This window comes from Sorex fumeus, unplaced genomic scaffold, assembly GCF_029834395.1.
Source record: "Sorex fumeus unplaced genomic scaffold, SorFum_2.1 ptg000028l, whole genome shotgun sequence".
In the NCBI taxonomy this organism is placed as follows: Eukaryota; Metazoa; Chordata; class Mammalia; order Eulipotyphla; family Soricidae; genus Sorex; species Sorex fumeus.
Window position 1 is genome coordinate 15,362,649 of NW_026606085.1, and position 13,085 is coordinate 15,375,733.

General features: G+C 48.7%; 1 protein-coding gene across 1 annotated transcript; it reads left to right on the top strand.

Annotated features, from left to right (window-relative positions):
- The first annotated feature begins 466 nt into the window (after positions 1-466).
- On the top strand, positions 467-1,402 carry LOC130024347 (olfactory receptor 145). Its single transcript, XM_056115071.1, has one exon. It carries the CDS (start codon positions 467-469, stop codon positions 1,400-1,402), a length of 936 nt encoding a protein of 311 aa, XP_055971046.1.
- Positions 1,403-13,085: the final 11,683 nt, after the last annotated feature.

The window sequence follows — 13,085 nt, forward strand, 5'->3', positions numbered from 1 at the left end:
GCTGGGCACAGCAGTAACTGATGAAGCTCCAGGCTGCAGGAGGGTGAGTGACCTCCAGGCTGCATGCAGGAGGGTGAGTGACGGAGGCCAGGCCCACCCAGGCAGGACATACAGTACTTATTTTTTGCTCTGCCCAGGCTGATTAAGAGGGATGCTCCAGGCGTGGAGCACCTCTGCGAGGACTCTGAAGAGAGGGGTCCCTGTGTTTGTCAGTGTGAGCGGGAAAGGGATTTGCAAGGACACAGTGGAGTCAGGAGTTGGCTTCCAGATTTTTCTTGGGTCCTTTCTTTCCCGTGAGTGAGCATCGTGGAGGCAGGTCCATCCTCTAGAGGGCACTCTGGAGGCAGTGCCCTGGAGAATGGACGTCCAGACTCTCAGTGAATCCAGTTCTTGACAACTGGGAGGTGGGTGGGAGTGTGGTGCTGCTGTTCTCAGGGACTTTCCTTGTTCCCACAGCACACCTGACATGAGAACGGTGGCTGAGAACACCTCGGCGAGGGAGTTTATCCTGGCGGGCCTCACCGACCAGCCGGGCCTCCAGATGCCCCTCTTTTTCCTTTTCCTGGCTTTCTACCTGATCACCGTGGTGGGGAACTTGGGCCTGATCACCCTGATCGGCCTGAACTCCCACCTGCACACCCCCATGTACTTTTTCCTCTTCAACTTGTCCTTCATCGATTTCTGTTATTCTACTGTCATCTCTCCCAAACTGCTGATGAGTTTTGTCCTGAAGAAGAACATCATCTCCTATGCTGGGTGCATGACCCAGCTCTTCTTCTTTCTCTTCTTTGTCGTCTCGGAGTCCTTCATTCTGTCGGCCATGGCCTATGACCGCTACGTGGCCATCTGTAACCCACTAGTGTACACGACCAGCATGTCCCTGTGGGTCTGCTTGCTACTGTTGGCGGGGGTCTACGTGATGGGCTTTGCGGGGGCCATGGCCCACACGGCATGCATGGTGCAGCTGACCTTCTGCGCCAATAATCTGGTCAACCACTACATGTGTGACATCCTCCCCCTCCTGGAGCGTGCCTGTAGCAGCACCTTTGTCAACGAGTTGGTGGTCTTTATTGTGGTGGGCATTGATATCGGGGTGCCCACGGTCACCATCTTTATCTCCTACGCCCTCATTCTGGGCAGCATCCTCCGCATCCGCTCCACTGCTGGCCGGTCCAAAGCCTTCAGCACCTGCAGTTCCCACATCCTGGCCGTCTCGCTCTTCTTTGGGTCCGGGGCCTTCATGTACCTTAAACCATCTTCTCTCTTACCCATGAACCAAGGCAAAGTGTCCTCCCTGTTCTACACCATTGTGGTGCCCATGCTCAACCCCTTAATCTACAGCCTGAGGAATAAGGATGTCAAAGTTGCCTTGAAAAAAACCTTGAGCAAAAAATCATTCTGAGGAGGGAACGAGACTTAGGAGAGGAAACTCCCCCCCCCCCATATCCCCTTATAGATGATTCAATTTTTTTTCTTAACACGGAGAAAAGTTTAACTTTATCTCGAATGAGTTGAACCTTTCCCATTTGAGTGTCCTTTTGGAGGAATCTTTCAGAAGAGATTCTTAAAAAGATGTCACACTCGAGTTAGTGGACTGAGAGGAACATTTAACCCATTCCTCTCCTACGTAGGAGAAAAGATACAGTCATATGTCTCATCCCCTACACACTCGGCATCCGTGCTGCTGGACTGGGACAAGGATCTGGGCTTTCCCCTTCTCAAAGCAAACTCTATTGATCTGCCATTGGTTGGCAAGACCCGGGAGTCGTGGGCACAGCAGCCTCACACCTCTGTAGGCTCTGAAGCCTCACCACCCTCCTTGAGGAGGAAGCTCTTGGCTTCCTCACGCGGGTTGCTTTCTGTCAGGGCTCTTTTCTCCCTCTCCCTGCCCTGGAAGAGTTCATCTCAAATGTGAGATGGTCTAGAATGTGAAAATCTGGTTCCGTCTATAGAGATTTCCTGCAATTTTTTGAGGGCTATTTTGAAATACCACATTTTTGCAAGGAGGTAGGAGGTAGAGGATTTTGTTGAAATGGGTCTTGGCTAACTTGACCAGACAGATTTCTTGAAGAATTTTTTCAGCGCCTTCGGGAGTCTGGTAGGCTGAGACCTGGAGAGCTGCAGGCTTGATACCTCCCCAGATGGTGGGGTGGTGCCCCTGGGGCTTGCCATGAGGGTGCATGAGGGGTCGGTGTTGCCGGATGGGAGATTTCACGGAAGTGCTGAAGTTAGAAGGGGCAGGATTCGGGAAGTAGCTCACAAACTCCTTGCCTTGTTTTCAACTTGTGCTGTGAAAGCTAGGGCAGAACTCGGGGTGATCCAAGGACTTGGGGTCTATTTTAGAGCCATCAAGACTGTATCTTCACTTGGCCATCAGGTGAGCAAGATGCAACAGTGGCCAGTGGAGAGGCAGTCACCGAGTACCTGGTGCTGCCCTCGGCAGAGATTTGGGATGTTCTCTGGGCACTGCCCTGACCCACTTTCTGCCCTTTGCATAGTACAACTTTGTAAGAGAGGACACCTTTGTGATTCTCTTCGCCATCCTTTTTCCTATAGTGTTTCACGGAATCACTTGCTTTCTGCTGGGACTTGAACTGTTATTTGGTCCAGTCAAAGGGTGGAGGGGGAGGAGCCAGGGAGTGTGTCTCAGGCCTGCAAGTTCATGGGGATGATTGTGGGTAAAGGGTCCTGGGGTTACTTTTTGGTCTAAAAGAAACTTGTAATTTATAAAATAGCTTAGATGTAGTGATAACTGATTCTGGGAAAACTATTTCTGACTTATGTGATTCTCTCGGAAGTTTTGTTTTCTGCTGGAAAAATGAAGTTTGATTTCTATGCCAATTGGATCATGCCTCTTCATGGACTTAAAATTATCTCCAGAAAGTAATGGGCATTAGAAAATTTTCTTTTGTGGCAGTTTTTTAGTGCTCCTATGTTCTCCCTGGAGTCTATTACTCTTGCTTGTTATTTGCAGTTTTTTCCTTTTTCTTTTTTTCCTACTTTTTGGGTCACACTTGGTGATGCTCAGGTGTTACTTCTGGTTCTGTTGCACTCTCAGGAATTACTCATGGCAATGGTGGGGGGTACCATATAGGATGCCGGGGATCAAACCTGGGTTGGCTGCATGCAAGGCAAATGCCCTCCCCACTGTACTATCACTTCAGCATATATTTTTAGATTTTCAGTCTTTGATTATGTGTGCCTGAACACACACACACATGTGTGCACGTGTGCATACACTCATATTCGCACATACACACAATCTTCTTGGTTCTGTGCAGCTGCTGCTTCGGATTGTGTCTGTTGATGAAAATGAACGAGAAGGGGGACAAGGAGAGGCAAATACAAAGGCAGAAAAGGTGTGTATGACTGTACGAAAGAGAGAAAGGAAAACAGCGAACCTCCGGCTCTGGCTCTGCCTGCAGAAGTGTGTGATCAGGATGCAGCTCTGCGGAGAGCATGTAGGCATGCAGTGTCAGTGTTGGTTCTCTGCCCTGGGGGCGATGCTCAAGGGTTTCTCCTGACTCTGCACTCAGAGATCACTCCTGATGGTGCTCGGGGGACCATCTGAGATGCCAGATGGAGCCCGGGTCATCTGTGTGCAAGTGCCCTACCCACTGCACTATCTCTTCGGCCCCTATATCACTTTTTAGCTGCCCCCGTAACAGTGCTGAATCTGTTGAGCAGCTACAGAAGAAATAGGCCCGCAATGGGAAGGAGAAAGAGTCTGAAGGCTGGTCTACAGTTGTGGTAGAAGTCACTTGTTCTGTCCTCTCTGTCGAGATGACCAGCGGCTTCCCTCCTTGACACCATCCATGTAGGGATGGTGATGTGAGGATGAGGGTGGACAGTTTCACAGTCCAGGGAGCCAGGCTCTTCACACCTAGCGGAGACCCATCATGCAAGCTCTCATTTCTCCCGGCTTTGTGTACAGGTGAATGAAAGCACAAAGAAGGCTGGGAACATACCCAAGGTGGTCTTACCTCTGACTCTAGTGTCCTCCCGGCTGCTTTCTAGAAGCTCCAGCTGTTGGGGTGTGAGAAACGGTACCTAAGCTGTAACAAGTCACCTGCTGCTGTGGACTCCCCTGTTCACTGACACTCGGAAGCGGTCTGTGAGAACAGAGGGCAGAGGTCTGTCGAACACGGAGGGCAGGAAAGGAAGCCCCAGCCTGTGCACGACTGCCAAGTGGGCCCCGAAGCGGGGCGCTGGGAAAACCTTTCCTTGAGGGTGTGCCCGGACTCAGCCTGCTGATGCAGAAGTGCCTGGCACATGCAGACACATGTAACATGGCACATGGCACATGTTACTAAGTAAATGTTGAAATGAATCCCTTATGAGACCCCAAACTATTAAGTCATGCAGTGTTTTTGTTCTTCATCTAACTTTTAAATCTTTTCCCCCTTAAATTTGCAAAAGCAATCCTTGAATGTTTTAGGAATATTTAGAAGTAGAGCTGGCAAAAGAGAAAAATCATTTGTAAGAGGGGAGGAGGGAGGGAGGAAGGAAGGGAGAAAGGGAGGGAGGGAGAGAGGGAGAGAGAAGCAGAAAGGGAGAGGGAGAGAGGGAGAGGGAGAGAGGGGGAAGAGATGTAAAGAGAGGGAGAGAGAGAAGGAGAGAGAGGGAAAGGGGGGAGAGAGGGACAGAAAGGGGAAGAGAGGGAGGGAGAGATGAAGGGAGAGAAGAGGGAGAGAAAGGAGGAGAGAAGGAGGGAGAGAAGAAGGGAGAGATTGGAGAGGGAGAGGGAGAAGGAGAGAGAGGGAGAAGGAGAGAGAGAGGGAAGGGGAGAGAGAGGGAGAGATGGGTGCAGGGGAGAGAATGACTTTGGGCTCGTTGATGCTGATTCTTCATAGCATGTTCCTGGGTGGAGTTTGGTGCTCAGGCTAGTTTGCAAACTGTGTATATGTTTTGAAAACTACATTTCTGCATACACATAACAGCTATCTATTTACATATACACAGATGCATGATTGTATGGAGGATCATTCTCTGTTTTGTTTTAAGATGTACGAAGCAATTTTCTGTGTGATTAAACAGAAACCAAAAAATCATGACTTTCGCTGATGATCCTGGTTGTGTTAGAAGGTGTAAAGTCAGTGGGGAGATGCTTGGCTTCCTTCTTTAAACAAACAAACAAACAAACAATTTATTTGGTGTTTGAGCCACACCAGTGTTGCTCGGGCTTCCTCCTGACTCTGGGATCCCTCCTGGCGGGACTTGGGGTACCTTATGGGTTTCTAGGGATGGAATCTGTGTCCATCACATGCAAGGCCAGCGTCCTCCCCGCTGTGCTCTCTCCAGCCCCTGGTTTCCCCTTCCCTGAGGAGCTCTTTGCTTGTCCTGTGTCTCTCTGACCTGCCTGGCGTCTCCTCTGGATCTCTGAGCTGTCTCTTGTCTCATTCATTGGGGTCCCATTCTGTGAGTCCCTTGCTGGCTCCTGGTTTTCTGCTCCATCCTCATTTCCAAATCAAACTCTGAGAGGGATCGCTATGGATGGGAGATGTGGGCTGAGAATGGGTAAAGGAACAAACAGGATGGCCTCTCAGTATCTGTATTGTAAACCATAATGCCCCAAAGTGTGTGTGTGTGTGTGTGTGTGTGTGAGAGAGAGAGAGAGAGAGAGAGAGAGAGGGGAGAGAGAGAGAAGGGGAGAGGAGGGGAGGGGAGAAATATTGTTGATGGGAAATATACACTGGTGGAGAGACTTGGGTGTTGGAACATTGTATGACTGAAACTCTTTCACGAAAGTTTTGTAACTGTATTTCACGGTGATTAAATTAAAAACAAACAAACAAACAAACAAAAATCCCAAATCAAACTCTGCAACTCTCAGGACTGCCCCCTTTGCTCAGCTTTAATGCCTATAAAACCCAAAGGCAGTGAGCTGGCGCCATGGCTGGGAGGCACCTGCACGTGCCCTGGGCTTATGAGGAAAAAAAAAAACCCAACCAAATCTTCCCTTTATCCTCATCCTCCCCACTCCACCAGAGGAAGGGAAGGTGGAGAGGATGGTGAGAATCAGCATGAATGTGTGCTGGGGCTCAGTGGGGCCTGGCTCCCCCATCGCTGGACACGCATGTTCCTGGGCCAGTTTGCAAGCTCTCTCCTGAAGAACCAGCTTTCGCTGACTCCAGACCTGGACGCATACAGACTGTGGGGCAAAAACACATCGGAGCTGAGTCTCTTGACAGAAAAGGCAGATATTCTCCGCCCCTGACTTAACTTCTGTGTCTCATTTCTCAAGATTCTGGAGTCAGGAAAGAATGATTTCTCACCACCTTTAATTCCGCCCATAATATCCCCACCCCCCACCATACATGCAATGATACAGGGCTCAGTGTGACTTGCTGTTCCTCAAATTTGCTGCATCTATTTCCCCCTTATGATCTTTTGTATTTCTTTTTGTGATTCTATTTGCTTAATCCTTTCTTGATTTTTTTCCTCTTCTGGCAAACTTCAACTTACCGTTCAAGACTAATAGCAGTGCATTTTTAAAACCATATCATAAAACAGATTGTGTATTTCCATAGTAACAGTGTAATAATTTGGGACTGTTTCCGAATCAAGATCCAGCATAAAATAACCTGATATAAAATCAGATGCACTTTTTATTATATCATGTAATGATTTTTTTTTAATTTATTTATTGAATCACTGTGGGAAAGGTTACAAAGCTTTCAGGTTTATGTCTCAGTCATGCAAATATCAAACACATTTCCCTTTACCAATACTTATTTTTTACCATGAAGAACCCCAATAAAACCCCACCCCCCACCCCTCCCCGTCCCTGTGAGGCAGATGAATTCTAGTTAACACTCTATCTGCTTTGATTAGATTCATTGTTTCAATAAAAGATTCACCACTATTATTTAGAGTTTACCCCCCCCCCCCCCAAATCAGACATGCTGAAAAAGCATTGTGAAGTGATTTGCTTTCTACAGCTGGGTTCAAGAATTAAATGTTGGTTTTGGATTTCTGCTATTTTACCTATTGACCCTGGAAGTATTTCTACTGAAAGTCAGATAGCTAAGAAATTGGTTTCTGTGTTCTGGAGTCGTGGCCGTGCTGGAGAGCCGCTTGCGGGGGGCAACCGGTGGCCTCGGTAGGGCGTGAAGGGCGGAGCGAAACGCCCCCCTTCCCATGAGGCTCTAGTCGCCCCCACACTCCCGGCTCATACCTGCTGTCCACAAGGCTCCCATGTGGCCGCCATCTTTCTTTCCAGAGAGGAGAGGGCGAATGGGGCAACACCCTTTCCCCTCCGGCAGACTTGATGGGCTGGATCAACGCATAGTCCGTTCACTTTTCTGCTCCAAGCTGCTGGGTTCTGCATTAAGTCCTTGTGCTTCTGGGGCCATGGCCGTGCTGGAGAGCCGCTCGCGGGGGGCGACCTGTGACCTCGGTAGGGCGCGAAGGACGGACCGGAACGCCCCCCCTCCCATGAGGCTTTAGTCGTCCCCACTCCCCCGGCTCATACCTGCTGTCCACAAGGCTCCCATGTGGCCGCCATCTTTCTTTCCAGAGAGGAGAGGGCGAATGGGGCAACACCCTTTCCCCTCCGGCAGACTTGATGGCCTGGATCAATGCATAGTCCGTTCACTTTTCTGCTCCGAGCTGCTGGGTTCTGCATTAAGTCCTTGTGCTTCTGGGGCCGTGGCTGTGCTGGAGAGCCGCTCGTGGGGGGCAACCGGTGACCTCGGTAGGGCGTGAAGGACGGACCGGAACGCCCCCCTTCCCATGAGGTTTTAGTCGCCCCCACACCCCCGGCTCATACCTGCTGTCCACAAGGCTCCCATGTGGCCGCCATCTTTCTTTCCAGAGGGAGGAGGGCGGAAGGGAGCAACACCCTTTCCCCTCCGGGAGACTTGATGGCCTGGATTAACGCATAGTCCTTTCACTTTTCTGCTCCAAGCTGCTGGGTTCTGCATTAAGTCCTTGTGCTTCTGGGGCCGTGGCTGTTCTGGAGAGCCGCTCACGGGGAACAACTGGTGACCTCGGTAGGGCGTGAAGGACGGACCGGAACGCCCCCCTTCCCATGAGGTTCTAGTCGCCCCCACACCCCCGGCTCATACCCGCTGTCCACAAGGCTCCCATGTGGCCGCCATCTTTCTTTCCAGAGGGAGGAGGGCGGAAGGGAGCAACACCCTTTCCCCTCTGGGCAGAAATGATTGCCTGGATTAACGCATAGTCCTTTCACTTTTCTGCTCCAAGTTGCTGGGTTCTGCATCAAGCCCCTGTGCTTCTGGGGCTGTGGCCGTGCTGGAGAGCCGCTCGTGGGGGGCAACTGGTGACCTCGGTAGGGCGTGAAGGACGGACCGGAACGCCCCCCTTCCCATGAGGTTTTAGTCGCCCCCACACCCCCGGCTCATACCTGCTGTCCACAAGGCTCCCATGTGGCCGCCATCTTTCTTTCCAGAGAGGAGAGGGCGAATGGGGCAACACCCTTTCCCCTCCGGCAGACTTGATGGCCTGGATCAATGCATAGTCCGTTCACTTTTCTGCTCCAAGCTGCTGGGTTCTGCATTAAGTCCTTGTGCTTCTGGGGCCGTGGCTGTGCTGGAGAGCCGCTCGTGGGGGGCAACTGGTGACCTCGGTAGGGCGTGAAGGACGGACCAGAACGCCCCCCTTCCCATGAGGTTTTAGTCGCCCCCACACCCCCGGCTCATACCTGCTGTCCACAAGGCTCCCATGCGGCCGCCATCCTTTCCAGAGAAGAGAGGGCGAATGGGGCAACACCCTTTCCCCTCCGGCAGACTTGATGGCCTGGATTAACGCATAGTCCTTTCACTTTTCTGCTCTAAGCTGCTGGGTTCTGCATTAAGTCCTTGTGTTTCTGGGGCTGTGGCCGTGCTCCAAACTTAACTCTGACTTTCAGGGAGAAAGATTGGGTGGTTTACTTCTCATTGATCACTATGTATACAGAGAGACGTCGCGCGGCCGCATAAGCGGCCGCGCGGTTTTGAGAAAAAGTCCTCGTTCCCGCATACTCGAGCTGTGTTTGTAGAGGCTTCTGGTCACCGGGGTTCCATCTGGGGGAGGCGGGATGCGGCACCTACTCCATCTGGAACTTGTGGGTGATCTCGGCTCTTTTTGGAACCTGTTTTTTCTTTTTTTTTTTTCCTCCGGGATCCCGCACCCTCCATGTGTTCTTTCTCTTATGCTGAACGCTTCAAAGATGGCGCTGGGGGGCGGGCTGTGGGCGTGACTTCCGGAATCAGAGGTTACCTGGGAGGTGTAGTCTGGCAGATTTGAGAAAAAGTCCTCGTTCCCGCATACTCGAGCTGTGTTTGTAGAGGCTTCTGGTCACCGGGGTTCCATCTGGGGGAGGCGGGATGCGGCACCTACTCCATCTGGAACTTGCGGGTGATCTCGGCTCTTTTTGGAACCTGTTTTTTCTTTTTTTTTTTCCTCCGGGATCCCGCACCCTCCATGTGTTCTTTCTCTTATGCTGAACGCTTCCTCATGTAATGATTTTTAAGAGTGAAATTATTGCCCAAGGTTTTCATCATGCACCAAAAAGCTATTCTCTGTATTGATTTTAAAAGGAATCTCAAAGACAATATGGTGAATATAGTTCTTTAAAAATAGAACCCTTTCGGTGTTTGGAGGATCCTCCCAGGAGGGGAGATGCATGTTGAAAGTCGACTATGGACTGAACATGTTTGCCACTCAAAGCCTCTTTTGCAGACCACAACACCCAAAAGGAGAGAGAGAACACAGGGGATTGCCCTGCCACAGAGGCAGGGGGGGATGGGGGGATGGGGGTGGGAGGGATATTATCCATGGTGGTGGAAAATGGGCACTGGTGGAGGGATGGGTGTTTGATCATTGTATAATCGAAACCCAAGCACAAAAAAATTGTAAATCTACAACTGTACCTCATGGTGTTTCACTAAAAATAATAAAAAAATAGAACCCTTTCATAAATCGACCAATTATAAATGCATAATAATTATTTAAATTATTGCACTGTAGCACTGTCCTCCTGTTGTTCATCGATTGCTCGAGCGGGCACCAGTAACATCTCCATTGTGAGACGTGTTACTGTTTTTGGCATATCGAATATGCCATGGGGAGCTTGCCAGGCCCTGCCGTGCGGGCGGGATACTCTCGGTAGCTTGCCGGGCTCTCCGAGAGGGACGAAGGAATGGAACCCAGGTCGGCTGCATGCAAGGCAAACACCTTACCTGCTGTGCTATCGCTCCAGCCCTTATTTAAATTATTACTCAAAATAATTACTGTGTCATTATTTTCCTTAGATATTAAATAGATAATAATATAGCTCTTTTATATTAATGCTATAGTTATTTTGGTGGGGTCCACATTGTGATAGCAACGCTGGTTTAGTACTTTTGGGAATGGGTACTTTTTTTCTATTTTGCCAGGAAAGAAACTTAGAATTGATTCCACCAAACAGTATAATGGAGCTTTTAATAAAAAGCGGGCTCATTGATGTATTGGAAGTTTTAGAAACTTAGTAAATTGAACTTGAAAAATAGTTCATGTGGAATGTTGGTTCATTATGTTTTCTCAGTATGCATCCCCACATTTCACGGAGGGGAAAAATTATTCAGAATAGAGCAAGAATTTGAGGAGGCTCTTACCACTTGCCTTTCAGAAGGTGATTCTGGTGGGTGTGCCTGCTGTCACCTGCAGGTTAAAATGTTGTCCCAAGGCCTGGAATGCTTCCCAGCATCCCTGTCCACTGCCCCACCCCCTTGCCCGTACCCCCTTGCCCCCCATATCCAGTTCTTTCCTACCAGTCCAGGATCTTGACTGCAAACCAGGCCCTGATGCTAGCCAACTTGGGTGAAAAGGGAATTGCTGGTTGAGAAAACAAGATGCTCTTTCCCTCAGGATGGACTGGGGAACCCCTCAGGAGCCAGGCAACGTCTCGGGGAATCCAGAGGGTACCCCTGGCTGCACACACACACACACACACACACACACACACACAGATGATGTTGTTTTCCTTTGTCTTTGCTAACATGAAATATGAAGTTTTCCTGTTGGTGTCACTGCATGGGAATGTGACCAGTGGCTCTGTCTTCTGTCTCTGGAGAGATATGCTTGGGGTGGGGTCCTGTGGCCTCCGGAGGGAAGTTTGAGGACAGATACCCCAAATCGGGGTGGAATTCTGGTGTCATGCACACACAAGCGCTGCTCTTATGCCAATTCACATTTTAATTTGAACAAGTTTTACCCCATTTACTTTTGAACTTAATTTTAAAACATTTAAAAACATTTTTTGGTTTGTCTTTTGGGCCATATGCAGTGGTACTCAGGGCTTACTCCTGGCTCTGTGCTCAGGGATCACTCCTTGTGGGCTCAGGAGACCATAGGGTGCCAGGGATGGAACCCAGTCTGTATGTGCAAGGCAAGTACCTTGACCTCTGTACTAGATCTGTCTGCTGTGATTATTGCTTTATTCTTAGGGCAAATCACATGGCCTAGATTGATAAAAGTTCGCTCCATACTCTGTTGGATCATATGTCTTTTTGTGTTTCTTAAATTATATTTAAAGGTCGTCATCTCCTTCCCCTCAGCTGCTCTGTGCTCTGAATCATCTCCCTTAGGTAAATGAGCCTTCCTTCCATTTACTTATGTTTTCTTCACCTGTATGTAATTGGCTGTAGAATATAGTCAAAGAGCTCCTAATTTCAGCTGTCGTATTTCCATTTCTGGAAGTTTTATTTGAATTTTTAAAAAATCTGCCTCATTTACATGGGAGGAATGGGGTGGGGGGGCCGGGGTCTCTAGCTTATCGCTAGTATAGAGGTGTGTGTGTGTGTGTGTGTGTGTGTGTGTGTGTGTGTGTGTGTGTGTGTGTGTGTGTACTGCAGAGCCTACAGCATGTTGCAGGGGAGTTAAATGTGTGTGGTAGGTGGGGTTGATGGCATCTGGGGACAGTAGTGGAGTGATGGGCACATTGGTGGTGGGACTGGTGTTGGAAACTTGGACATTTTATTATGAATATCTTTGAAATCACAGTGCCTTAAAATACTGTTAAAAAATATCTGCCTTGGCAGAGTTCCTTACGCTTTTATTTCTCCCGTTTATGCCCTTGAACATACTTGAACTGTGGAAGTGTTTATTTGTTCTTGGTCCCTCAGAAGCCTGATGGTGACATAGATCCTGACTGTTTGGTCCAACTCCCCTTACTGACCACACCAGATCTATAGTTACTTGAGTTGTCCTGGTGATTCTCCTATCTGGTCACTTGTATTGTGTTATCATTTACGGGTTTTTTTTAGTAAGAGCTCATGATCTCTGAAAATTTTCCTGGGGAAATGACTTGATGCCTGGGTTTAACCACATGTGGAGAATTTCAGAGAGGGAAGCTTTGGCTCTATATGGCATTTTCCTCCCAGGAGATATTTCATCTTGTTTTCTTACACAGTTAGGACCACACATATCTTGCTTTGTTCCTCATTGGGCTTTTTGATTTCTGTAATATGGCCCCTGAAATTGTCTCCTACTGGGAATTCAGTGTCTTGCATCAGTAATAGTTCCAGATTCAACCTGTTTGAGTTAGAAAGAGGTGGCCTGGGCCTTTCTGAACCCCAGTTGAACTCCCACTCTGGGCCTCAAGGATCCTACTAGACTCCTGAGAAAGCTCCAGGTTCAGTGCTGTGTATGCTGTTGCTTATTATTTTTTTTAATCTTTGCTCTTTTGCTCTCATAGGAATTCACTTGGTGTCTGCCAGCTCAGATACTAACAAATAGACCATTTAAAATTTTATTTATGTTTCATGTTTTTAGTCTAGATAAATTTATTATTTTTTTTGGAAGATTGCTATAAATTGTCGGCAATTTCTGGAAATGTGCTGGAAATAGTAAATGCTTATTGGATGATGAGGAGGAAGTTGGCTTGTATGTAATGAACAGATTTTTTTCCTCACTCTTCCATTGCTACACATCTGTTAGACTGTTAGAGAAGAAATCACAGTGGGTAAGAAATCTCTATACTAACAAGAAACACCTATTTTCTTCATAAAAATAGGCCTTAAGCACACCATCTGCAGATGAACCTGGGAGGAGATTGTGTGGTCAGTGAGGGGAATTGGACCAAATAGTCAGGATCTTTT